Source organism: Streptopelia decaocto (assembly GCF_964273445.1).
Source record: "Streptopelia decaocto genome assembly, chromosome: 24".
In the NCBI taxonomy this organism is placed as follows: Eukaryota; Metazoa; Chordata; class Aves; order Columbiformes; family Columbidae; genus Streptopelia; species Streptopelia decaocto.
Genome location: NC_138679.1, coordinates 3,090,041 through 3,117,402, shown reverse-complemented (window position 1 = coordinate 3,117,402; position 27,362 = coordinate 3,090,041). Strand labels below are relative to the sequence as shown.

Genomic DNA, 27,362 nt, shown 5'->3' with positions numbered 1-27,362 from the left:
ACACCAACGCAACCAGGGACGACGACTTCTTTTCGTCTTTTCTTGTTTTAAAACATTCAATTTAATATCTTATTAAAAATGAAAATAGTTTATTTTAACCTCTATCGATTTAGCCAATACTTAAACCTGCCGTGGGTTGGGGCTGTGAACGTCTCCTGTAGTTGCTTCAGCGCTGTGTGATATTGCACTTGTGTTTCGTTCCTAAAAGCGGCTCCGTGAAGGCAAAGCCCGAGGGGACCCCGGGTGACGGGCTCTCCAGCCCTGGTTTGTCACCAGCTTCGCGCCACCCTGTGCCAGTGGCACCAGGGCCTGGCGAGAGCGCGGTGCTCGTTCCCGACATCCCTCAGAATACAGAATACACTTCTCTCTTGACTTGCTTTAAATAAAACCATTCACTGAATTCAAAAGCTACGCAGTCTGGAGACAAACTCTGTTCGCTGGGATCCCTGTGTCCCCCCCCCGGTGCCTCAGGGACCACGAGTGGAAGTGAAATACAAGGTTTCAGGTGGGGATGGAGAAATAACCCGAAGCCCAGATAAGAAGCTCCTTCCCCCAGGCCTTTTGGGTTGCCTTTGTGCATCGAATCCAGGGGGGCCCAGAGTCCCCAGGGAGCTCGTGTCGGGCTCCCGGCTGCTCTGCCGCTGCCCAGGGGTCCTGGAGCCTGTGCTGCCAGCCGGGGTGTCTCTGGTGACCCTCACCGGGCTGACAGCGGGCTGGACCCCCCTGGATTCGGCACCATCGAGCCCCCGGTTGCCCCAGCCTCAGTCGCGCCTCTTGCCCTCCCTGTGCCGGGCCGTCCCCTCCCGCCCCGGCGTGGCCGCCGGCTCCCAGGGCCTCCTGCCCTTGTGCTGCTGCCAGTCCCGCGTCGGGCTCTCCCTGCCGCCCCCGGCCCGGCCCGGACGGCCCTTCCAGCCCTCCCGCCGGGGCTCGTCCCGCTCCCGCCGCCTCTCCCTCCCCTCCCGGCCCCGCTGCTTCTGGGGCGGCTGCTCCGGCTCCCGGGGGACCCTGGGGGCTCTGCCGGGCCTGTCCCCCGGCGCCCTGTCCTTGGCTCGTGCCTCCCTGCGGCTGCTCCACTCCTGGGCGGCACGGCGCTCCCGGCCCTTCTCCTCCTTCTTCTTCTTCTTCTTCTTCTTCTCCCGGGGCTTCTCCTCCTTCTCTGGCTTCTCCTCCTTCTCCTCCTCCTCTGGCGTGTCCTCCTTTTCCTCCTTCTCTGGTTTCTCCCGGGCTTTCTCCTCCTTCTCCAGCTTCTCCTCCTTCTCCATCTTCTCTGGCTTCTTCTCCTGACTCTTCTTCACCTCTGGCACAGGTAGCGGCACTTCGGGAACATCCACAGGCTCTTCATCCTCGTCCTCCGGTGTCGAGCGGCCAAACCACTTCTTGAAGATCCAGGGCTCTGCCTGGGGTGGGGACAGAGGGGACCAGGAGCCGGTGACACAGCCCAAGCGAGCAGGACCCCTCTCCATCCCTCCCCCCAAGGATGAGATGCTCCTGAGGATGCTGCTTCTCCCCCCAGCCCAGACCCGTACCAGGTTGCTGTCAGCTTCATCATCATCATCATCACCACCGTCATCGTCACCGTCGTCGCCGTCACGATCATCATCCTTGAACATGCTGCTCTCCGGCTGGGCAGGCTGGGCCGTCACCGCTTCTTGGACCTCCTCCTCCTCAGCGCTGACCACCTCTGGGAGGGGACAGGGACAGGCCACCGTCACCAGGGGACGAGGCTGTTACATGGGGTCCCAGGGCCACCCCACCCGGGGACGTGGCCCCGTTTCAGGCTGGATTTGGGGAATCGGGGCAGCCTGGGGCATCCAAACCCACCGTGCAGGGGAGGTGGCGGAGGCTCCTGCCTGCCCGGGCTGACTCCGTCCCTGGAGCACGGCGCTGCAAGAGAGATGGGGAGAGGCGGCAGGACGTGGCAGGAGGTGGCAGCAGGGTCTGGCCACCCCGTCCCCCTCCGTCCGGCTCACCTTGGAGCACCTGGAAAGTGACGCTGAGCAGGGCGACGACCGAGGCCACCAGGATGCACTTGTTGAGGGTGAGCCCTTCCCAGAGGAGCGGCTCCTCCGCGGGGTCCAGCCCGGGGGGCTCCACCTTCCTCTGCACCGGGAGGCTCCTGGGGACTGGGGACCCCCAAAGAAAACAGCGTTACTGGGGAGGCAAAGGGCTCTGTGCTGGGGTGGGAAGGGCAGGGGTACATGCAGGAGGTGTTTGCACCATGCAGGGGTTGAAAAGAGCGTCGTGGGGGCTGAGTCTGAGCTGTTTGGGGCGCGATGGCACCACAGCATCCTGGAGATAAGTGGGGAAAAGCTCTTTCCTGCACGCCTACCTGCAGGGCCGGCAGCGCTGCCTTTCACTCCCACCTTCTCCACTCGCTGCTTCTCCGCCGCTTTCTTGTCCGCACCGAGGGGCGCCGGCTCTGGCATGCTCAGCTCAGGCTCGTCCAGATCCTGCTCAGAGACACCAAGCGGGGCTCTGGCCTCCTCTAGCCCCTGGAAAGAGGTTGAAGGGAGGGGGGTCGGGCTCTGCTCCCCAGGAACAAGCGCCAGGAGCAGAGGAAACGGCCTCAAGTTGCGCCAGGGAGGTTGAGGTTGGATCTGGGGAACAATTTCTTCCCCAAAGGGCTGTGGGGCATTGGAACAGGCTGCCCAGGGCAGTGCTGGAGTCACCATCCCTGGAGGGTTGGACAGACGGACATGAGGTTCTCAGGACATGGGGCAGTGCCAGGGCTGGGGAATGGTTGGACTCCATGATTTTGAGGCGCTTTTCCAACCAAAAATGATTCTGTGATTCCTCACCCTGGTGCGTGTATCTCCATACACAGCCTTAAAACCAGGCTGGGGTGGGATTTTTCATGTCTGCTAGGAGGGATTTAGCCACCAGCTGGCTCTGTGCCGCAGAGCAGGCGCTGGGTGCAGCCCCAGCACACACGGGTGGGCTGGTGGTTGCTGATCCCCAGTTGTGTTTGAGCAAACGCCCCCCGAGCTGCCTTCGGGGCCGGATTCACCTGGCCAGGTGAGCACAGCTCCACTGAGGGTTGGATACAGGACCCGCCGTGGCCTCACCAGTGGGTTTGGGGCACCGGGAGCAGCGGGAGCGCGGGGTCGGGGCTCAGGGGGGTTTGGTGGCCGGGCTGGCTGCTGGCCCGTGTCACTGGCACTGGAGCGGTGCCACGAGGGAGCGTTACCCACCGCACGGCTCAGTGACAGCGACAGCTGGAGGACGTGGCCCCCGCTCCCCCGGGCAGCGCCTGCAGGGCCCTCCTGGCCGAACCCCCGCGGGACACCCCTGCTCAGCCCCTCGGCACAGCCCCGGGATGCCGCACACTTACATGGGCTCCGCCGCTCTCTCCGTCGCTGCTCACCGGCCCGTCAGCATCTGCTAAAGGCAAGCACAGCATGGAGCGTCAGGAAGCAGATTTGGGGAGGTGGGGGTCACCGGGGGCGCGTGGCTCTGCCACAGCTGGCGGAGCAGGGACATTATGGCCTCGTTTCCCTGTTAGTGCAGCCAGGTCACCCGCGGAGGGCAGTGTCAGAAGACTCCGGCCACCGTGGTGCCAGCTGGAAATGTCAGGGGGTCAGAGCATCCCAGAGCGCGTCTGGGGCTGCTGAGCCCCAAAATGGCCCCATCCCTGGGTATACCCGGGGAGCTGCAGCAAGGGGGACAGTGACCTCCCTGCCGAGGCACATGGAGGGGACAAACAGCACATGGACACCCCGAAAACACGCAGCCAGAGCAACACTGCTCAGGGCTGGAGGCAGCTCATGCTGGAGCCCGGACAGCAGGACAAGCTCCGGGTGCTGTGAAGCAACCAGAGCCCCAAGAAGACCTCAAGCCACCCAAGAGGCCCACGGAGCTCAGGAGTGACTCTAAGGGCTTTTTCCAGATGCAAAGGCAGAGAGAAAAACCTCCCCGAGGGTCCCCAGGGCTTTGTCACGGTTCAGCTGGGGCTGGGGTGAGGATGCTCCGACACGGGCCCAGTGCCGAGCGGCCTCAGCCCTCCTGGCACCTCCGCCGCAGCTCCGGCTCCGCTGACATCTGGACGCCACATCCTCGCGAGGCCTCCCCAGAAGGAGGAATTTTTGCCCCACTTTGAGCTGGATTTAATTTATTTTCCCCCAGTGGAAGAATGAATGCTGAGAAAAAAATACCAGTTCCCAGGACGAAATCTAAGACATGGTATTGGAAGCAAAACAAACAAATAGGAAGAAACCTTTTGGCTGGGAAGCGAAGGAGCTGCCCTGGGACTCTCCGTTGGATGGAGGTTCCCAGCCCTGAGGAAAGCACAAAAACAGAGGATTTTTCCTTAAAGAGTTTTTCCCCCAAGTACACATTGTGCTTTTGAGCTACACAACTATTCCCACTTTCTGAGCAAACATGAGTGTGAGGAGAACAGGGCATAAGTCCCTTGTCACGCTGGCCACGCCGACACCCCCGTGGGGTCAATGCCATGCGGGCGCCCCTTAACACCCCATGTCACCCCGTGATTTACACAAAGAGCTGTCTCTGCTGGGCTGAGCCCTCTCCTGCGAGGCCTCCAGCACCGCTGGCACAGCCACAGCCATGGTCATGGTCATGGCCATGACCACCGGCACCTCCCAGCCAGCGGCTCGCGGTGAGGACAAGGTGCCTCTTCTCCTGCCCTCCCCTCGTCGGTGGCCGCGGGGCAGCCCAAGTCTCTCTCCAGCACCTCAGGGGGACCTGCTGCCACATCACTTGGAGGGGCTGTCGCTAAACCGAGAGGGATCAAACCAACGCCGGGCGGTCAGCGGCGGCAGAGCCCCGTGGCACACGCCGTGTCACCGCATCCTCGCCGCGGGCCCCGGTCCTTGGCTGAGCTCAGCTCCCTGTCGCTGGGTGCTTGGCTGTTCTCACAGCTCCATCCCTTGGGCTTCGCCTCCAGCCCCTGGAGCATTTCCAGGCTTTGCCCCAAGGCTGCAGAGCTCCGCGACAGCCACGCTCCCCCGTGCCGAGCACCCCGGGCGGCCGGCTCCGTGTCCAGGTCTGTGCCCCTCCGGATGGAGACGCGGGTCCATGTCCCAGCAGGGGGTGGATGTATTTTGGGACTCTACAGCCCACGCAGGATCCTCACCCCCAGCCAGGTCGCGTCACCCGCAGAACAGGCTTCCCCAGGGCTGGCTCCTATGGGACCAGCTCCAGCGCCCACGTGCCAAACACACAACCGCTGCCCAGGCCACACAGGGCAGGGACGGCCACCGACAGCCCCAGAACCCAGCTCCAGCCCTTGGCTCACACCGACTCCTGCACAGGAGCCCTCCCGTCCGACTGCTCAGCCCATCCACCCCGCTCCCCCGGACACACGCCAGGTCCTCTCTCAAACGCACAAACTGCAGAAATCCAACCAATAATCGGCTCTGCTCTGCTGTCGCTGCGACTTTTCCTGCACGAGCTCCTGAGGTTGCTCCTACCGCTGACTCACATCAGAGAAACTTCCAAAAATAGTCCCCTCGCCTGCCCTGCTCTCCCTGTGCACGCTCGCATGGCAGCGCCAGAATGGGCCCCGCGGCCCCCATGGCCCCCGATCCAGCGCTGGTCGGCAGTGGGGTGAGCGCTGCCCCCCAGGCTGTGCCCACGGGCTGCCCCACGTCCAGCTGAAAGGGTTAAAAGCCACAGAAAACTGTACCTGGGGCTCGACCACCTCCGTCTCGCCTCCAGCCCCCCGGCTGGCTGCAGCGCTCTGGGATAATATACAGCAACAGCTGCCGAACTGTGCCGGAGCAAAATAGCACCCAATCACCGGGAGCGCGAGCACCCGCGCCGCAGCCCCAGAAAAGGCATCGAAAGCAGGGGCTGGAGCGAGGAACGTGGGGTGCAGGGGGTGCAGCTCTCAAGGGCACCTGGGATGCAGCTTGTGCCTTCACGAGCAGCCCCCGGAGAGGGGGCTCCCCAAATCGGAGCCAGTAGAGAGGCAGAAATCATGGAATAGTTTGGGTTGAAGGGACATCAAAGCTCATCCAGTCCAACCCTTGCTATGTGGTCACCCAGTGCAGGCTGCTCAGAAGGTGCAACATGAAGAAGTTAAGCAAGTGGTACAGGACAGAGAGGAGTAGCAATCCCCTGGAACCAGCCGTGCTTACACAATCTTGGTGACAACCACTTCTGCCTGTGTTCAGAGCAGCTTCTTCGCCCTCCGACCCCGCGGTACCTGCTCCTGCAGCCAGGTCTCCAGGAGCCCAGCGCAGCCACAGGCACCGCCTGGGGAGGCACCAGGGATGTGGGGATGTGGTCCTCCCTGCAGGAAGAGGAGATGAAGCATCACTCTTCTGGGGAGCCGAAAAGGAACACCGGGCTCTGGCAGTGCCTGTGCAAGGGCACCCAGAGTCCCCAGCTCAGCACGGGCTGGGGGAGAAGCTCCTGTCCCCAGGGCATGTGGTGCAGCACATCTTGGAATCATGGAGTTGTTTTGCTTGGAAAAGACCTTTAGGATCATCAAGTCCAACCGTTAACACTGCCAAGTCCACCTCTGAACCATGCCCCTAAGAACCTCGCCTACGCATCTTGGAGGAGTCCTGCTTTGGGGACACCTCTCCTAAGGAGAGACACTTCTGAAAGGCTTCAGGTACAAAAATCCTGACGCCGTGACGTTTCACATCTGCAGCACTGGCGTTTTTCTTTAGCAGAGGTATAAAAGGTCTTTGCAAGATTTACAGGAGTAATATAGTGAGCACTAGCATCTCAGAGGGGACTCTGTCCAGGGGTCTGGCCACCCGGTGGCACCAGGTCACGGTCCTGCTTTAGCGCCACGAAGCGAATGAACTCGGGAGCAGCCGTCTGCTTTCCAGGGCAGGGATTTCCCCTCTTTGGCAGAGACAGGACTGAGCACGCTGCGAGCTCTGCTGCGGTATAAATAATGCGCTGCAGAAGCTGCAGCAGACGCAGGAAGGGCAGGAGCTGGAAGCGAAGCCCCCGCGCCGTGCCAGGGCTGCGGTGCGCACACCAAGGGTCGCTTCCCCAGCTGTACTCCCGCTCCACTAAGGTCAGGGCTGTTAATGGCAAAGCATGTTTGCTTTATAGCAACATAATGAAAGCAGAAAATCATAAACAGGCCAAATAAAAAATCCCTGCTGCTCCCAGTTAATAAGGTTTTCCGCGGCGCTTGCAGGTTCGGACGCTTGTCCTGCCCCTCGGCAGTGAGGAAAGAACCCAGGGGTTGAATTGGCAATGTCTGCACACACAGAACCCGGGCAAAACGTCCTTCTGCTTCGTTCCTGCTTGGGACCATGGGACAGAGAGCTCTTCCCATCCTCTCCTCGGCTTTTCAACACCCAGTTCTGCAGTGGGGAGGGACTAGCAGGGTTTTTGCCTCCACATGTTTAGATCTGAGCAGTTCCCCACCGAGCTGCAAAGCCTCCATCGCCATCGCACAATTTATCCCACGCAGATGGAGGAAAGAGATTCCCAGAGGCAAATTCTTTCCTAATCCCTTGAAACCCCCCAAAATCCCAGCTTCTCCCTGCCCTGAGACTGATAAAAGCGTCTCTGGGATGGAGAGAAACACAATCCGGCTGTGAGACCAGGCAGAGGGAAAAGAGCTGCGGAGGGCAGTGGAGCAGCGTGATGGACAGGGGTCCGGCTGCACAGGGCTGGGCTCCGTGTCCAGGCTAAATATTGACTCTCTGGCTTTGGCCTGATAACTTAAATCTATCCTCTTTGACTTCCCAGGCTGTCGGCTGGGCTGGGTCACGGTGCCCTGGCCAGCCCCGGGTTTCTGCTGCGGTTTGCGGTCCAGCCGGCCCGAGCTGTGCTGCAGCATCCCCTGGCTGCTATGGCAACGCTCATTTATCCTCCCACCAGGACATAATCTTCTTTCTCCCTGTCTTTTAATAAGTTGCGGTTAAAAGGCAATCATAAAGACAAAAATTAGCCACTGATTATTTTCAGCACAGGTTAATTATGGGGATGAATTTTGCTTTTCTCTATGTAATTCCCCCTCTCCCTGGAGCCCCTGCGGCTCCAGCAGCCCCAGCCGGGCTCCGGCTCCTCCTGCCTTGGGTACGAGGGGCTGCAGATGCTCAAGCTGGCTTTGTGGGTGGGTTTCCTGCTGCCCCAAACCCACCTGAGCCAGCTCGGGCTCCCCAGGCTGCCTGTGGGGCTTTCCCCCATGGGCTGCACCCCAGATTTCAGCCCTGGCTCCACCAGATCCGCCCAACCAGGTTCCCAAGGCCTGGGAAGCAAAAACGTTCTCCCAGTCCTCAAAGCATTTATCCTCCAGCTCCTCACGTCAGCAGGGTTGGGCTTTTGACCTGCTTTTAAAGACAGGAATTTAGATGTTGACTGCTAAGGCCAGGTCCCCTGTGCGAGGGGCAGCTCTGCAGGTCTGTCCCTGCTCCCTGTCACCGCCACGCTGGCATCGTCCCATTGCTGAGCCGCAACGGGCTGCCAGGAGCTGCGGCACCAAACAAATACCTGCCGGAGATGCACGTGGCACTTGGGCTGGGCTTTGCATGGGCTTGTTGTAGGTGCTTCGTGTCTCGGAGCCCTCACCCTTCTCTTAGATGTGGTTGGAGGTTGGCACCGGGCTGGGGTGCGATGGGAGGGGAACGGGGCTGGCAGCTGGAAGAGAGGATCACAGAAACACCGTTTCTCAGGGAAATCAGGTGAAAGAGCATCCTGATTCCTCGCACCATCAAAAACCTAAAGGCACCAGTGTCCCCATAGCAACCTGGCCACATCCCAGTGCTGACAACGATATTCTGCTGACTTAAAATTCCTCTTTCAGCCAGATCCAGCAATACATCAGCTCTTCCCATCCTGAGGGGTTGTGCAATGTCTGTGTGCTGATCCACAGCTGCTGCCTCCTTCCCCTGAGGTAGCAACACATCAGCGTCAGCCGGGGAGATTATTTCTCCGCGTGACTGCAAGAACCAGGGACCTTTACGAGCGCTGGCATTGTGAAGAAGCACTCGTGAAATTACAGGAAACGAAGAGATGTGTTCTCTCTGCCAGCTGTGCTTCTCCTGTCAACTCACCGTCTGTCATCACGGGAGATTTTTAGATATGTTGAGCTGAGCAATCTCCTTGCGGAGGTGCAGATAATGGAAAGCCTGGAGCGTTTTGGCAGCTGAACGTTCCTGTGGCTCCACAGCACCAGGGACTGCGCTGGGGCTGGGCAGCACCGCCGGTGTCGGAGCGAGGGCGGGAGATGGAGCATCCTCGGCACCACGCGGTACCCGCAGCTGGCACCTGGACGGGTTCTGCTGCCCCCGTTTCTTCCTCATGTCCGGCCACAATCTCTGCCCTCCAGTTTAAAACCATCACCCCTTGTCCTATCACAAAAGGCCCTGCTCAAAAGTCTGTCCCCATCTTTCTTATCGGCCCCTTTTTAAGCACAGAGAGGCCACAATAAGGTCTCCTTGGAGCTTCTCTTCTCCCCAAGACCTCCCTAAAAGCATTGAACCCTCAGCACTATATGATCTATAGGTATTCAGAGCAGTTCTACATTAAAGCCAATCTGATCACGCTCTAATCCACGTGTGGCCTAAATACTCCAATTCACAAATCTCAGAGGTTTTTGTTCCCTTTGCTTGGCGAAGGAGCAGCATTCAGGTCAGCAGGAACAGAAGATGCCGGATCCCATTAAATGCTACTTTTAGTCTCCGCTGCTTTCAGTAATTGTTCCATGATCTGTTTTCTCGCAGCCCAGCGCCGCTTAGGTCTAATCATTATTCTCCTTGAAGATATACAGCTGTTGGTACCTCTGAGCAGAACACAAGTACGCCGCCAGGTTTGACACACGACATTTCGGACAAACCGTCCTTGAAAGTGCCGTTTGGGAACGTGGAAAGCGACTGCAATGTCTGTCCGTCCAAGGGCCACTGCTGAGGGCTGGTAGAGCCACATCAGGGGAAACTGAGGCACAAGGAGATTAAGGGGAAAGATAGATAAGAACAGGTCTGCTCTGGTGCTGATTGCTCCTCTAAGGCACCTGCAGGATCCTCATGGATGTGTTTTGTCATCGCCCTGATGTTTGGGAACTTTGATGATGACTTTCCTCCTCCAAAAATTAAGCTGGTCTCCAAAACTACTCTGTTAGTTATAAGCAGCGCAGAAAAGGCTGGGACCTGGGGACAAAGTTTTTGAGTGACATTCCCTCCTTTCCCTCTCCCTACTTACATAAAGTAATGCCAAGTTAAATACATTATGTAATACTAACAAGCAAGAACCAAACTGTTTAGGCCTCAAAATAGCAGCAAACTCCCTTTCCTAAAGCCACGCTCTTAATTATTCAGTTTTCTCTCCCTTTCGCCCACCATCCTTAACGTCATCCTGCACACCAGGTTTTGTTCAGTCCACGCAATTCAACTGCAATGAGGCAAATAAGTAATTGTTTGCATCCCCCCTACTGGCGGGTCTATAGGAACCGTAGGGCTCTTGGCTCCCATCCTCCTGGGCTCAATTAGAAGATATCAAGGAATCGCAGAATGTCCTGAGCCAGAAGGGACCCACAAGGATCACAAAAGCGTTCCAGGAGTGTTGCTTCGCTTTCGGCACCCATAGCTCGCACAGGGCCCGTCCGTGCGGCACTGAGAGCAGAGATGCTGCTGTATTTTGTGCAGCAGTTTTGGCACAGACTGAATTAGTTCCCATGATCGTCTACGACACCGGTCTGGTATTTCTTGGCAAAAAGGCACAAAGTAATGCGATGCGCCCTGGGACGGGGCAGGTAGGTGCAGAGACACGCACGGGGGTGGCAGCGTGCCGGTGTTTGCTTGCGCACGCGGCCAGCGAGGACTTGAGGCAGGAGCCCGTGGTAGTAACAGCTATTTAAAGTGATGATGGAATTATTAAAAAATGGCAACACGGGTGCAGGAGTGGGTGGGAGAGCAGGAGTTGAGCTGCTCCGCAGCCTTCTCCCAGTCGCAAGGTGCTCTGTCCCCGGCTCTGCCCTCCCATCGCTGCTCCAGGGACCCCTCAAGTGACTGCTGAAGATTCTGTGGCTTTGGTTGTACATCCCAACCGAAGGACCAGGGACACAGATCCCAGTTCAGGCTCCATCCTGGGATGAAAACCCAGGGACGGCAGCTGGAAAGGGCTTTTGGCAGGAACCCTCGTCCTCTCCCAGCTCTGGGGCAGGGACTGGACTCCGAAGCGCGGCTGCCCTCGGGTGGTGTCTCAGGGCACAAGGGAAGCCCATGGAAAGGGACGCACACTTGCGACACAGCTCCAAGACAAATGTTTAAACACGACTACCCATCGTTTCATCAGTTCCCTCCCTCCTCCCTGCCCAGCCTCCCTCACGCTGGGAGGTATGGAAGCAAAGCCAGCTGAGTCCTTGTGCCGGTTCGATTCCTTATTTTTTTTTTCTTCCCAGTGAAATGCAAACAACAGCCTGAAAGAATTTCCTCCTCAAGCCCCAAATTAGGCCCCAAATCAGCCATTCAAAACCACGAGGGTTTTCTTTCTGTAGGAAACGCCACAGGAGTCTCAGGCACCAGCAGCCCCCAGGTCTCCAAACACCGCCCAGCGCTCTGAGCTGGGTCTCATCAGCAGAGCACGGTCTGCAAGCGGAAAAGGCCCTGGGGGTGTTCATGACAGCGGCTGAATGTGAGCCAGTGTGTGCCCAGGTGGCCAAGAGGCCACCAGCATCCTGGCTGGTACCAGCACTGTGTGGCCAGCAGGCCCAGGGCAGCGACCGTCCCTGTGCTGGGACCTGGGGAGGAAAAACCTCGAATCCTGGGGGCAGTTTTGGGCCCCTCACGCCAAGAAAGAGCTTGAGGTGCTGGAGCGAGTTGAGAGAAGGGAACAGAGCCGGTGAGGGGCTGGAGCACAAGTGTGATGGGAGCGGCTGAGGGACCTGGGGGGTTCAGCTGGAGAACAGGAGGCTTAGATCAAATATTAGAAACAATTTCTTCCCCAAAGGGCTGTGGGGCATTGGAACAGGCTGCCCAGGGCAGTGCTGGAGTCACCATCCCTGGAGGGTTGGACAGACGGACATGAGGTCCTCAGGACGTGGGGCAGTGCCGGGGTGGGGGAATGGTTGGACTCAATGATTTTGAGGGTCTTTTCCAACCAAAATGATTCTGTGATTCTAAGAGGCAACTTCCCCGTTTCATGCCCACAGAAGGTAGGGGACCAACCACCCCCACATTGCTCTCTGGTCACCATTGGGCTCTTCTTTCCTACAGTGACCAGGACCAGAGACAGAAGCCGTGGTGGCTCGGCAGGTGATGAGCAAGAAAACGAGGAAGAAGCCTGGAAAACCCAATCAGCCCGCGCCAGAATGCCGTTTGGAGTGTTTTGCTCCTGTACTCGGAGGTGAATGGTCTCATCGGAGAAGCATCCAAGGCAGTAAACCATTTTTCTGCAGGTGAATGAACAACAGAGCCAGGCCGAGAACCGTGGGACAGGCTGAGACAGGTCTCGGCACAAGGCAGAGCCGGGGTTTGGGCGCGGGGAGGCGCGGAGCTCTGGGCTGCCTCGTGGGAACCTCTGCTAAAGCCAGCCTGGGGAGGAGCCGTCGTGAGTAATTGCTCCACGGCAAGTCCAAGAAGTGAATAATTTTCCAAGAATAAAGGTTAAAAGCCCTGAGACTCCAATGAAAACCACTCTATAAATAGGACTAAGTAGGCAGCGAGAATAACGGGCAAAAAACCTCACGTGGAAAAGGGGTGGAAATGGTCTGACACCCACGTTGGGATTGGACATGCAGTTGCCTCTGCCAAGCAGATGTTTTACATACGTTAACGTTGCAAAGTGTTTTTTGTTTTGTTTGGGTTTTTTTAATTAAAACCCCATTTTTTGGACACCCCTCTGTTGCAGCACAGGCCGATGCGAGCGGGGTGCTGTCTGAAACCATCCTACCCCAGTGGGACACGACTTGACTTGTCCCTGGACCAGAGCGTCCTGCCGGTGCAAGCGACAAGGCACCAGGACAGCAGCTGAAACTCAGTGCTACTCAGCCCACCACGTGGGACAACTTCTGCTGTGCTTCCCTACTGATTTCTGGGTTTTGCCCCAAATCCCCGCATCCATCCCGGGGCCATTTATCACTCCTTCCGTTTTATCTGTTGCTGGTCAGTGCCTTCTGTAGTTATTAGAAAGAGGGGCGGATTGCCAGATAGCGTGGTCACGTATGCTTCGGTTCTTTAAAAAGCAATAACCCATGTGCAATAAGAGGCTGTAAATGAGCTAATGCTGCTCAGAGATCTCCCAGTCACCGGGGATGGGACTTGCAAATGTCAGCTCTGGGCTTGCAGTAGTAAAAAGGCATTTTAGGGAATCGCTGTGAGTGAGGATGCTAGAAAAGCCCATCCCGTGTTTGCAGAAATCTCCTGTGCACCCACGTCTCGATCGCTGCCAGCAGCTCTGGTCACCTTCGAAAAGACACAGCTAAGCAAGAAAAAGGGCTTGGATGGGTGTGGGAGCAGACGGTGCATATGGCAGAGCTTCTACATGGGCAAAAACGGAACAGAGGAAAATATCAGCTTGTAAGAGAAACAAACCCCCAAGGGAGCTCCAGAGAGGGAGCTGTGACTCTCTAATTCACAAAGCACAAAAATTGGGGTACCAGACGCAATTAGCAAGCGACAGGTTGGAAACCAGCAAAGGTTCTGCACAGACATGTGAGGGAGTTGCGGCTCCCGTTGCCGTGGGATGTTGTAGGGCCAAAGCAAAGACCTACTTTGGAAAAGGGTTTAAAAACCCACCTGGAAGACGAGTCTGTGCTGTTAGACTCGAGAGCCCAAGTTTAGACTCAACAGCCCCAGCCCAGCGGGTCGGCCGGTCGCAGCACCGCTGGCCGATCTGCGGTTGCCGGATAAATGCAAATCCAGCAAAGTCAGATGATTTCCAGGAGCTTTGCGATTGTGTCCAAGGTTAGAAGTGGGGCCCAGATCTGCACATCAAAACAGATTTCCCATAAATTACTACGTTAAGGCTCTTCATAAAAGTTTAACAGCACAAAGTATGATTCATGAGGAACCTGTAAAGTTTAATTAAAGGGGAGAAACTGATCGTGCTGTGAAAAGCTTCCAGATCCCACGCCAAGCTCATCATTGACTTAATTTACGGGACATACACAGGCCAAAAAATGGCATAAGCGGTAAAGTCGTGTAACTTTTGCCAATTTGGGATACAACAGCTGTGCAAAGGGAGAGTGATTTACAAACTAAGTGAGACGAAGGCAGAGGTGTAGCAAGAAAACAGTGAATAGACTCTTGGGCAGCATAGGACGGGAGGATCCAACCTGTGTCTTGCTACAGCTGCTCTTCTTGCTCCTGCCCTGTTTCTGCCTCCTGGCATGAAGGTCAGTGGTTTTATACAGCCATGAAATTCCCCATTGGCTTAAATTACACGTGTCCTTCAGGCTTCTAACCCTAGAAGTCAGAGCGACAAGGCTGCCATGTCAGTGACGTGGACAGAACTTCTGGTCCAACTCCAGCGAAACCGATAGAATTACTGTGGATTTATACCTGTCCCACCCCCTGCACCCCGAGCGCTGCCGGGGAACATTTCTCCCGTTTCCCCGGGGCTCTGACTTTCCTCCCCGAGCGTGCCTTGCGGTGTAACCGTGCCCACGGCGGGATGCAACGCGTGCCCAAAAAAGGGATTCTCGGTATTATTCATACGGAAAAAATGCTGTGGGATTGCTTCCCTTCGTGTAACTAACTGGTCCCATGACCTCAGTTTCATGATTCTTGATTTTAGAGTGAAATAATTTCCCATAGCGAGCAGGGAGAGGCTGCTGGGTTTGTGGGGAAGGCAGTGGGGAGGCTGAAGTGGGCGATTGCTTGCAAAAGAGCCTGGCTTGGGAGCCCCGCCTAAGATGAGCCTGGCTCAAGCCCGGCCTCCCCACACCACCTTTCCGGTGCCTTTTTAGCAACTGTGAGCAAACCCATGAACTGGGACCCTGAGCAATATCTAAAAGCCACAGAAACCTGTTGCTGGAGACGCCTTGGATGGGGTGTTGACCAGTCCCTAAATAGAGCAGCTCTCCACTTACACGGCAAAGAGGCGAAGAATTTAAAACCAAGAAGGGAGAGGAGTTCACTGCAGAGCTACTCGAGTTCAGCTGCAGTTTCACAAACGCTTTAAATATCGCTCCCTGCTGTCCTGGCCTGGGCAGGGTAGAGAAAGACAAAAGCTCAAGGTGTTGGAGGAAAAAAAAGGTGAAGAAATAGAGGGGAATGACAGGAGCAGTTCCCTGGTTGTACAGGGAGATGCCTCCAGTTCCCTTCCCTCCCTCGGTACTGTAGGAATCTGGATTTTGCACCAAACCCGAATCTGGGTACTAGAGAACGCAAGGAACTGCACCGGTGATCCGGTGGCTCATGTCACATCCCCGAGTGTCCCCCAGGGCAGCCCCAGTGTCACCGCTGAGAACCTGGGGGGAGAACCAGCTGCCCCCTCCAGCCCCAGGGAACAAGGTTCTCACCAGGTTTCAGAGACACCAGGTGCACAAGAGGGAATTCGAAGCAGATGAAAACAAATCAAAAAGGCAAAAACATATGCAAAAAAGCCCAGCCCAAGACTCTTGGGTGCGAAAAGCATTTCGGGCACCAGGAACACCTATGCGAGGGGAATGTTTGAAGATAAGCACCAGCTCACAACACAGGCAAGAGAAGATCAGCCTGCGGCAGCCGTGCTCCCCACAACACAGAAACGTAAAGGTGGGTTGCAGAAGATCCTGGATGAGCTTACCAGAGCATTTTTGTTGCAAAGTTTAATCCTAAATCCACCATCCCCAACTACACAACGGTATCTTCCACAGCTTGGTTCAGTTCAGATTTCAGCATCCGAACAGCAGCTTTGTCTGCTCCTCATCTCGAGACACGATCCACCGCTTGACACATCCCACAACCCGAAATCATCCTGGACACCCAGCCTATAATTTCCATTTATTTAGCTGAATCCCTTTCACAATCCACCATCCTCGCCGCTGCCTTCCTGTGACCGGCTACGGCAGCGACTGCAACACCTGCTCCATTTTCCCTGGTTTTTGGGGACAAATCCAGGCCCAGCACAGAGGCAGCTCTTGGGAAGGTCTCTGCCCTGAGCATCCTCACGGTGCAGATAACCAAGCACTGGGATAACAGAACACAGGGAATACAAACGGTCAGCCCTGATCGCTAATAAAAGCCTCGCAGCCACGTATCACTGGGGTTTTCCTTTTCTGATACCTGAGGACGTTGTCAGGACCACAAAGAAAACACAGTGAGAGCGAGAGGAGGAGATAGAGAGGAAAGCTGGGCAGCGCTGGGGGAGGAGAAGAATAAAAGGGAGAAGGAAAAGAACCGGGGATGTGGGTGAGTAAATGAGTTAGAAATTTGGGTAAAATGGTAGGGAGAGAAATGGAGCATCACGGCAAAGCAAACTCACAGGGAAGAGGTGGGAGGAGAACGCCCGGTCAGCCCCGCAGGACGGACCTGCGGAGGGGATGGACGGACAGACCTGCAGAGCTCCCAGGTGGGTCCGTGGGATGGTGACCGGCATCATGGGCATGAGGGTGGTGCCCAGGGCCACCGTGTCACCCCAGGCTGTGTCACCCTGCCAGTGCAGTGTCCCCTGGGTGCTGGGGATGGCAGCGATGGGCCGTGGGACCAGCACCCTCCACCACCACCTCCCATCTGCTTCTGCTTGTGCCAGATGGGGAGGGGAGGGAGGGGGATGGGGCCGCATCACTGGGATGTCGAGGATTCATTTCTTCCTATTCTTTTCCCAGTGACATTTAAATGGCTGGCCCCAAAATGCTTCCTGATTGCTGCGTGTTTTTCCCAATGACACAAAGGCGAGACTCTTGCAGAATAAATCATCTAGAGGCAGGAGAGAAGGGAAAAAAAGCAGCAGCTCTGACCCCACAGGCACATACACCTCCCTCCCCCTCCCCTACAAGCACATCTTGGAGCTGCTCAAGCAAAGGGGGGAGCAAGCAGGAGTAATTTTCCATGGATGCAGGGAACAATTGAGCCCCGCATGGTTTTCATCGTTAAAATGCTTCCCTCCAGCAGTTTGTGCTCATCCACACCAGACAAAGACGATATGCATGCAGAGACCAGTCTGGTCTTGCTGCTCCGGCGCTGGTTTGGAGGTGCGGGGTGCCGGGAGGAGCGGGGCAGAGACGCTCACACCACGCACTGGGAGCCGCTCCAGCTCCTCTCCCGTGCGGGCAGGGGATGCTGAGCCCGGCTCTGAGTCAGGCTTACTCAGCCCCAGCCCTGCCTGCCCGCGTGGGCTGCTGCGGGGACGGGAACGGACAGGGCAGCTTTGGCACAGAGAAAATGGGGGGGTGGGTTTCGGGGGGACCACCGCTCAGTGCTGCTGGGCGGCACCACCGGTTCTGCTGGGGGAGGAAGGAGGCCACAGGGAATCATTTTGGTTGGAAAAGACCCTTGAGATCAGAGTCCAACCATTAACCCAACCCGTGTCCCTAAGAACCTCATCTCTGCTTCACGGCAGCACTTGCTTCAGCTCGGGTGCTGGTGGTGTGTCTGTGCTGAGAGGCTTTAGAGCTTTGGAGGGGAGCACGGGGATGTGGGCATCCCCGGCACCATGTCCCCAGCATCCCAGCCCAAAGTGGGTGAACACAGCTGGGGCTGAGCCGTGAGATCGGGGAGCGGAGCTCAAGCCCGGGAGCACAGCAGGGTGACCCCTGAGTCAAGAAAAGCCCTGCCCCGGGCCTTTTTCCTCAACTTCCTTCCCATTCCCACCCCTTTCGGCTGGAGGAACACACTTCAGTCACTGGCAAGGAGTTCTCTGGCTCTGAGCATCACCCACAGCCCCCTCAGGATGGAGTTTGGGCTCTCAGATGTCCCCTGCCCTGCTGCCAAACGTACACACAGCTATGAAAAGCACAACTGGCTTTTAAAGCACGCATCTGCCCAAAAGAAATGCTCCAGGCCTTTGCAATAGAAGACTTTTAAACGCCCATCTCCAGGATCTGCAGGACAGCAGGGTGCAAGCTTGGGGCTGGCAGCTTTGCTGCTCTTGCACACCAAGTCACAGCATCGTTCCTGAGCCCCCTTTGGCACCTCTGTCCCAAGCGGTGCCCACCGAGCCCCCATCCTCGACACCTGCTGGGAGCACGTGGGGAAACGCCACCGGCTTGTGGGAACCGTGGTGAGAGCACCTCTAGCTCTGAGGGCGAAAGAAGATGAAAAGTGACCCATTTTCACACACACACAAATATTTTCTCAGTTCCTTATCAAAGATCAGCACGCGGGAGCTAAACAGACTCAGGCCCGGACTGGTGGGAGATCTCTAAGCAACATTCTTGTGGTGCAGAGGGAGGTTTTGCCAAACTCCTTCCACCTAGATACCACCGAGCCAGCGGTTCAGACCAACGCCGGTTGTTATCCCTTTTCCAGACCACCGAAGAAGACGGCTTTCAACACAACATCAAAGCAGAGACGCAAAATGAATCACAGGATCCAGCGCTGAGGCTCCAACAGCCCTTTTGTGAAGCACAACAGCATAAGCTGGAATGACCTCGCTGAATTATGACCCCCAGGTATTTGTGCCCAGGTTTTTGCTCCTTGTTCTGCTTGGGTGTGTGCGGGGGTTTTTTAGCTCCTTCTCCAACATTCAGCAAGAAATACATTTATAAATAGTTGGGCTTTACCTAAGAGGTGATGGCACTTAGGTGGTCACAGAGAGATGCTTTATATATATAGCTTTGGGATGGCTGAGATACTTCCTTGACAAGAAGCATTAACAAGGAGCAAAGAAGCCTTCACAGAAGACAATATCTCAGTTTGCTTAGCCCCCAAAAAAAAACAAAGGCCAGAAGGGGTAGGATTACTCCACATAAAAACACCCGAGAGGGAGCTGAGACATCTATTTAAGCATAAGGACAATGTTGGCATGAAACCAATTGGGGAGAGAAATTGGCTACAAATAAATATAATAAAGGAGCTCCGCAGCAGAGCACGCAGCTTGTGGAATGGCCTCACGGGGCTGTTCCTGCACGGGGGGACCCCAGGAGCACATGGGGACCCCAGGAGCACGCGGGGACAGGCCTGGCTTTGACTGGGTCTCTCACCCTGTGCCAACATCAGGACAAACACCCACACGCAGGTGTCGGGACTGGGGGGCTGAACCTTGCAGCACCGGAGTCCCCGTGTCCCCACCGAGCTGCGCCCAGAGCTCCCGAAACCCCCCGGATGAAAACCAGAGATGATAGATGAGCTGACTCCCCATGCGCCTTGAGATCAGCCGCTTTTCAAAGTCCTATAACGAGCACGGATCTTGGAGAGCTACAACAATAGCTTATTTTCAAGGCAAATTAAGAACAGCTTGTTTTTTCCTAATCTTACAGTTTCCTCCAAACAAATGTGTCGCAGCTGTTATACCTGGAGGTCATGGAAAAAAAGGTCTCATCAGAGCTGCTGCAAGAAGCATTTTGGCCAGAGAAAAAGGGTTTGAATGTGTCCACTATGAATACAATGAGGAGGGACTGAAGAGAAACTGTCTTTTTGCCCACGGTAACAGAAAGATGAATAACAGCCGTAAATTTAAGGGGGAAAAGCCCAAATACTTGGTAGTAGCAAAGGCAGGAAAGTGCTGGAAGAGATTGTCTAGAGAAACATTGGCCTCTCTGCCACTGAAGGGTTTTATGAACAGGTCAGACACGTTGTCAGGAATCATTCCTGAAAAGTTGACCCTTTTTTGGGGCAGGAGCATGCGTTATACAGCCTTCTGCAGCAGCAATTAATATGCCCTGTGATATTACAATAATAATAATAATACAAAGCTCAGCGCCGAGCAGATGACACGGTCCTCTCTGATCACTCCTGCTCGTGGCTGGACACGGAATTGCATGAACGCAACGGTTTGTGCCCCATGGCGACCTGGAGATGCCCGAGCAGGTCTGGACGCCTCCGTCCCCGCCTGCAGCAGCACACCCAGCTGCAGCGACAACGGCTCCATCGAGCCTTATGCATTCAACTTTATTCGCCTAGCTTGGCATGCGAGGCTCAGGAAAGGCTTATCATCAAAATCCAGAGTTTTAAAAGTCCCGGGGACACCGAGAGTATCCAGTTACCGCAAGTGTGTTTTCTGAACCCATTTAAAATCTTAAAACTGCAACACATAAACCTAACAATACCAAAGAGCAAGACATCAGGAAACCATTGGAAAAAAAGAGCCCAGTGTAATAGAAAAGAGAATTAAATATGACTATCACTGCCAAAGAATAATCTCCCATAAATATTTTTAAAGCTAACAAAGAGGATTATCGATGAGAGTTGAGACAGGATCAGGACAGATAATCGGGTCCAAGAGAACATTTTGCTTATTTCCAAGGTTCTTTGAGGTAACTAGACCTTAAAAAGCAACCCAAACCTCCTAATCTCGGAGGATTCAAGGTCCGAGGAGCCTGGAGGGAGCAGAGGTGTGAGACCTCTCCAGCTCCCATCTCAGCCAGTCCTTTTTCCCTGCCTCAGTTTCCCCATCCGCAGTGGCACATTAAATTAGAGCCTCCAAGGGAGCACGAGGGCTGAGAGGTGGCACTGGAAGCTCAAGCTTGCAAACCATGGATCCTGTTTTCTCTGTCTGATCAATACAGCCCAGGGGATGGTACAGGATCTGCCGCCACATGTTCTGATCTCTGCAGGGCTCAGTTTTAGCGTGGATACTCCAGCCCATTAAGCCTGTGACTCGATTTAGCAGAACTCAGGAGCCGCTGCGCCGTGCACATTGTTCTGGCAGCTGTTAAGTTCTGACCTGCTGACTTGTATTGCTTCCTGTCACATCCTGTTCCTTGAAGGATATAGCTGATTACATTTTCCTCCCTAACGAGCTCAATGAGTCTGGAGATGGGCTGAGGCTGCACGACTGGATCGTACACGATCTTTGGCTCCCAGCGCTGCCCGGAGATCGAGGATGTGTCTGTGTGCGGAGCCAAACAAACACGGAATCATCACGGGGAACACGGAACCAGGAGCCAAGAAATTCATGTGCTGTAGGACAGAAGGCCGGGGAAGCAGCAGAGCGGCGGGGCAGCGTGCCACAGCATCGCCATTGGAAAGGACATGCCCACCAGACAATCCCGAACTGGAACTCTCTGACACAAGAAAGGGCAAACATTGATATGGGGATCAGATGTCCAGAGGAACAGAATAACTTCACTAGCTAAAATAGCCAAAAAACACAATTCAGAACTAATTCCTAACTCCCACCCCATCTATTTTCTGCAATCACAACTGTGCCCTCTCACTGCACACACCTCTGAAGAAGCGGGTTTGCAGATTGTCACCTGAAGTAGTTGGTAAAAGTCATCACGAGCAGAAAATCAAACTAACTAGGTCATCCGTCCAATCTGGAACAGTAATCTCAAGGTTTCTTGCCTTCCTTCCACCACCTCTTTATCTTCTAGCACCTTGGGAAATCTGTTGGCCTTATTAAGAGTGGAAACGTGTTTCTGCGCTCCCCAAAGATTAGGCTACAGTGGAAGCCCCGGGGGCTGATTAGGGAATCTGGTGAGATTCCTGGGCTTACAGAGGGAACAAACAGCTCCCCTGCAGCCCGGTGACTTTGGAAACCCAGGGACCGGCACCGTGACGCTCTCGGGAGCGCTGCCACAAAACACCGCGGCGCTTTGCACCGAGTCGCCCCTTTCCAGTGGGGTAAGCAACGAACCCTCCAGATCTCAGCTGCATCTAGAGTCAATAGCAGGAGGCAAGAGAAGTTAATTTTTACCTAGGACGGCTTCATAAATAAAAACTGGAAAATTCTAGTCGTGAAATAGCTGCTTCATTTTAAAGCCTCCACTCTTAAGCGTGTTGTCAGCCTGGTGCCTTCTCTGATTGCAGTTTGCTGTCAATCCCTTATAAGCATCACTAGAACACCGAGAGTATTTTTTTTCAATTTGAGAGTATTTTTTATTAAAATGCAAACAACCCGAGCTGCTCAGCTGGCCTGACGCTGGTTCCAGGCCCACCCTCCAAGGAATTGCTGATTATCTCGGTGCACAGAGCCGTGAGTTCAAATACAAATAGCTCACGGGCAAAAAAGCACGAGGCTGCCTGCAGCTCAAATATTAATAAACAGGCTGGCAAAAGCAACTGCGAACAGGGCTGGACCCCCATCCCCACCAGGGCACCCCAAGAGCTCTCAGCACAGCTCCAGGTGAGCTCTGGCCAGTGACTTTGCCAAATGCTGAATCCACAGGGGTTATACCCAAAATATAACAAACGTAGAGCTGGAAAAATACCCCATTTTGCCAGTTGTGCTGGGCAGAGGCTGCGCTCAGTTCTAGCAAAAGGATGAACTTGTTCCCTGACTCGCAAATCTCTAAAGGACGAGTGCGGGATGTAACTTATTGCAGGCTAAACAACCTTCCCTGCCCTCGAGGCTCCTTCATTTTATTTATGGGAAAATATGCTCGTTAATGCTCTTATCACAGGAATGATCTAATCGGGGGGAAAAGTCTCCTTTGAATATATCCATTTTAATGAGCTGCTGGGTGAAATGTTTAGGCAGGCAAAGCCGACTCTGAACTCGTTTCTGACGGAGCAGATTCTGCACAGGTCTTAACGCTCATCCTGCTGGCATCTGCGTGTTGTGATAACATTTCCAAGCGAAATTAGGAGTTACAAAAGCCGAGCTGCGCTCTGCACTTCCTCGTCCCTAAGGCTGACGGATCCAAGCACAATAGGAACCGAAGGGAAACAATCCCCGGCGTCCCGCTCGCCCTCCCGACACAGCGGCTCGGAAAGCGGCCTGGAAAGAAACATGGGATGGCGCTGAACTCTTCTGTAAGAAAAGAAGGGAAACTGAGCGAAAAATAAAGCAAGAAATCCACCACGCAAGGCTGCGGCAAGCGGAGGAAGCAAATGTTTGGGAAAGAAAGCTGCTGCACCCCAAAACGCTGGTTAGATGTGATGGCACGGGGGCTCGTTCCCTGTGCACCCACTGCTCTCCCGTGCCAGCGAGAAGGAAAGCTGGGGCATCGCACCCTTGGCACCTTCATTACCTTCTCCCATTACCTTGGGGAGGGAGAAGAGGGGACAGAGCTGTGAGCTGCACCCAGCCGGGTGAAAACGAAACAGAAAATGGGTTGTGGAAGGGAGAATGCTGCAATCTCCTCCACTTTACTGTTTTGCAGTTACCTCTGAATTCCTTGCGACCATTCGTTTGTGACTGGCGGCAACACCCGGAGAAAAATCAAAACCAGAAAAGACCAAGCTTGTGGAACATTATTCTTAAATTACAGAACCGTAATGACCAACTGCCCAAGCACATTTATTTCCCCGGAAACGCTAAGATGCCATCCCCTGACCCTACCTCGTGTCTTTCGCTGTTGCCAGACCCACTGACCAGATTCCCCGTTCTCACCTCAAACCTTTCCCCTCACCCCCACACTATTTTCATGTGGAAACCGAACCGCAAAGTTTGATCCTGCAAACTTAAAGAAAACAACTCAGTCCTTATCAGGCGAGCAGCACTATGTTGCATTACACCCCTCAATCAGATAACGAGGCTTTAAAGCATTTTAAGCATCTGTTACCTCATCTGCATTCCACATACAGTCCTCTTCATAGCAGCTGGTTTTAAGTGAGAAAGCAGAGATCCGAAGTTTCTTTGGTGAGAAGTACAGACATTTGCTGGCCTGCCTGCTCTCTTCTAGTGCAATAGCTCACAAAGACCTTGGAAAATAAATCCTTCCCTGTGCTGGGAAATAGTTAAGAATTGCGGCTGAGCTTCGCAGCGGCGTGTGGCATCTCCTTCCACACAAGTGGGGCTGCGAAAACCTGACCTTCAAATCAAATCAGGCTCGGATGACAATGAGAACGAGGAGAGTTTTCCAGGTAGAAAAATAAGTGTTCTAATTACACGTCCCACAAAGATCAGAATAGATTCTAACACACCAAATAGCGTTTTTAGTGGGGGTGTATTTAAAATTAGGTAACTGGTAGTTAACTGTTACCTGGGAGGAAAAGAACAAGTTCTAGGGAAGGAGATGGGTAGACCTAAGAGCCCGGCTTTATCAGACTTATCAACCATAAAGTTTAGAAATAACACCGTCTGGTATTTTGATAAAGACCTCACAAGCTTTTGCTGTACTTTGTCTCCACACAGAGCTGATCAAGGTGAATATTTAAATTATTCTGGGGCTAAAACCAGCTAAATTAGAGGGTGAAGAAGTCAACACACACAATGGTTTCTTGTGGAAACACATCATGATGGGCCTCAGTTTCTGTCCTGGTTTGGTGCTTGGCTACATCTCCAGATAGCTCTAAATACTGTAAGAACAAGTAGAGTCTTCCTGGAGCAGGAACAGAGAGAAAAGGCAATGGGAACAACTTGATTTTATAGTCTGGTTCAATTTATTGTATTTTTTACCATTTTAGGGGCGTTACTAAGTGTGTAGTCCTATGTGAGGACTGAACACGCTTTAAAAGAGAGCTCGTGTTCGTCATTCTGCTGTGCTGCTCCCTAGTCAGCAAATCAGAGATGGATTAATTCCCACGATGCTGCTAAATGTCATAAACATCTCTTTCCACATTCAAGAAGGGCTGTAACAGCATCACGCAGCAGAAAATATACAGGGGGTTGTGCTACATGTCAAATGCCAGGGTTTTTTTTCCCATTTGGCTTCACTGGAGCTCTGTTACTGCTCTAGAACATGGATGCAGGAGCTGCTCCACAAACCCTGCAGCACAAACCACACAAAACCACTAATATTTGCAGCCGTGGTATTTAGTTACATCCTTGGCTTTCCTCAACCTGAGACAATCTCGATTCCTAATGTGGAGCTCAGTTGCGTCGCTTCTTCTGGACCTTCTCTGTTAGCAGGTCTGGTTATTGAGTAACTCAGGCTGTACAAGGTATTTTCCCAGGTGGTTTCACGCGGCCTAATTGCTGTGACCTGCTTGTATACGAACAGCGAGCAGCTCAGGACAGAGCCCATAGAACCCCCATGTCCTTCATGGGAAAGCTGCGGTTGCTGGGAGCCAGCGGAATGGCTTTGACGGCGTATTTGTGGTCACCGGTGTAGGGATGAACTAGAGTCTCAGGACTTCGATGGACGAGACTCTCTATTTGCAATTGCTCGTCTTGCCTGTGTGTTGAAAGCTGCTGTGCCACAGCAGGCGTGGGCAAGTAGGAATGGATGCTCACCCATCAGCTGTTAGGGTTCACTGCCCCGGATAATTAGATAATACCAGGGATTGAGATGGGTTTGGACAAACTAGGAACACAGCTGGGGCAACTGAGACACCGGCACATGGTTCATCCTGTTATGGAAGGGGAATCGTGGCAAACCGGTGGTAAAAAAACAGCTGGAGATGGCAACATCTCCAACTGCCTCAGCCGGTAATCCTGAAATCATGAGTCAGAGGCTTCTTGGGAAGGATTTATGAATCACTGTCGCTGCTAAACTGTCAGGCTATCTCAGCAAAACTGCAGCTGGAGCTAATCCCACACGATATTTAATGCACAAAACCAAAACAGGTTGACCGGGCTTTTTTTGCGCAGTACAGAGGACCACAGTGTGATCCAAGTCGCTCAGCTGTAAAATGGAACAGTGTGACAGGTATCCAAAGGGCAAAGCTGCTCCCAGTGCCACTGTAAATAGGAAAGCAGCTGCAAAGATGATGTCTTGTGACACAGTGTCGTTATAAGGAATTACAGTCGGATTACTACATAAATAATAAACGCCATTACTAGAAACAATGAAACCTACCACAAAACACTAAGGCAGTCTTTCCATCGACGAACACATTCACTCCCCCATCACTAATACCTTTCTAAACCAACATACAAAATATGAATTGCTAAAATCTTCTCTGATGTGCTTCGTTTGGTCCAGAAATTCCTGAATTGCAGCTATCACATTGTTTCAAGTTGGTCTCCGGATAATGCACTAAATGGCAGTGAGCTTCCCCTCCATAAATCACAGAATCACTTTGGTTGGAAAAGACCCTCAAGCTCATCAGATTCAAACATTCCCCCACCCCTGGCACTGCCCCATGTCCTGAGAACCTCATGTCCGTCTGTCCAACCCTCCAGGGATGGTGACTCCAGCACTGCCCTGGGCAGCCTGTTCCAATGCCTGACAAGCTCTGTCTCTCCCCAGTGGTGCTACAAGAGGGAGTGTGTACCTTTCGGCACCCGACCGGCCGGCGTGGATGGTGCCTGGGGAGCCTGGTCATCCTGGGGAGAGTGCAGCAGGACGTGCGGCGGAGGTGTATTGTCATCCGTTCGCCACTGTGACAGCCCGCGGTGGGTGGATGTGCTCGTGGCCATGTCGCTGTGGCGCTGCCGTGTCCTGGCTGCACCGCATCCCTGTTCGGGTCAGCGGGGAGGGCAGCAACCGGGTGCTTGTGCAGCTCTGCGCTCAGTTCCTAAGAGGGTCTTGGCTCCTGCACACAAATAATGGAATAATTTTGGTTGGAAAAGCCCCTCAAGATCATCGAGTCCAACCATAACCCAGCCCTGGCACTGCCCCATGTCCTGAGAACCTCATGTCCGTCTGTCCAGCCCTCCAGGGATGGTGACTCCAGCACTGCCCTGGGCAGCCTGTTCCAATGCCCCACAGCCCTTTGGGGAAGAAATTGTTCCCCAGATCCAACCTCAACCTCCCCTGGGCAACTTGAGGCCGTTTCCTCTGCTCCTGGCGCTTGTTCCTGGGGAGCAGAGCCCGACCCCCCCGGCTCCAAGCTCCTTTCAGGCAGTTCAGAGATCAGAAGGTCTCCCCTCAGCTCCTGTTCTCCAGCTGAACCCCCAGGTCCCTCAGCCGCTCCATCACACTTGTGCTCCAGCCCCTCACCAGCTCCGTTCCCTTCTCTCAACTGGCTCCAGCACCTCAAGGTTTTGTGTGGTGTGAGGGGCCCGAAACCAACCCCACAACTGGCAGCACAACACACAGGCCAAGGGGAACCAGGAAGTATTGCAACGGGAGCACGGCCACAGCCCCCAAGGGGCACCCCAAAACTAGATAACATCAGCCTGGCCTTTTAGAGACCAGTACTTGGGGGATTTTTACATTATTTTTTAAATTAATGCAATCTTTGAGCACCTGCTCAGAGGGCAGCAACGCCCCCGGGTCCACTGCCCCCTACAGGAGGGTGGCGGGAAGCTGCCACCCCTCTGCTCCCCCCACCAGCAAGCGGGCAGCCCCGGGTCTGTAAAGCCCGAAGAGCCAGAGACCCCAACCCGGCTTCCCGAGCCCCGCTCCACTCCTCAGGCGCATCCGCTCGGCGCAGTCGTGAGCTCCCCGCCCGCCCGCCTCGCTCCTCCCCGGCTGGCACATGCGGTCGGCCGGGCCGGGCCCGCCCCGCTCCTCCGCCGCAATTTACCTCCGCCAGGCGGGTGCGCGGACACGGGACTCGAACCGGCGGCTCTGAGGGGAGTGAAAGCTGCGTCGTCGCGCTGAAGCCTCCCGGCCGGACCCGCCCACCCGC

At 54.7% G+C, this 27,362-nt stretch overlaps 1 protein-coding gene across 9 annotated transcripts; it reads right to left on the bottom strand.

Moving 5' to 3' along the window:
* Nucleotides 1-67: 67 nt before the first annotated feature.
* JSRP1 (junctional sarcoplasmic reticulum protein 1) lies at nucleotides 68-27,344 on the bottom strand. Of its 9 annotated transcripts, none has more exons than XM_082072308.1 (8): nucleotides 27,258-27,344; nucleotides 26,061-26,321; nucleotides 3,332-3,381; nucleotides 2,330-2,492; nucleotides 1,971-2,123; nucleotides 1,822-1,884; nucleotides 1,527-1,681; nucleotides 68-1,397 (listed from the first exon to the last, which is right to left on the bottom strand). In XM_082072308.1, exons 2-8 carry the CDS (start codon nucleotides 26,203-26,205, stop codon nucleotides 762-764), a joined length of 1,365 nt encoding a protein of 454 aa, XP_081928434.1. In that variant the 5' UTR covers nucleotides 26,206-26,321; nucleotides 27,258-27,344; the 3' UTR covers nucleotides 68-761. The 9 variants fall into 9 exon arrangements, with proteins under 9 accessions (XP_081928434.1, XP_081928438.1, XP_081928437.1 ...); XM_082072312.1 differs by having other exon boundaries at nucleotides 2,330-2,450; XM_082072311.1 differs by having other exon boundaries at nucleotides 3,332-3,378.
* Nucleotides 27,345-27,362: the final 18 nt, after the last annotated feature.

Bases quoted from the DNA above. Each gene is read 5' to 3' on its own strand.
- JSRP1 (XM_082072308.1), bottom strand. From the start codon at position 26,205: ATGGCCACGAGCACATCCACCCACCGCGGGCTGTCACAGTGGCGAACG. The intron at 1,885-1,970 runs GTGAGCCGGACG...TCTCTCTTGCAG, and splicing joins CACTTTCCAGGTGCTCCAAG to CGCCGTGCTCCAGGGACGGA. The intron at 1,682-1,821 runs GTGGGTTTGGAT...GTCCCCTCCCAG, and splicing joins TCCGCCACCTCCCCTGCACG to AGGTGGTCAGCGCTGAGGAG.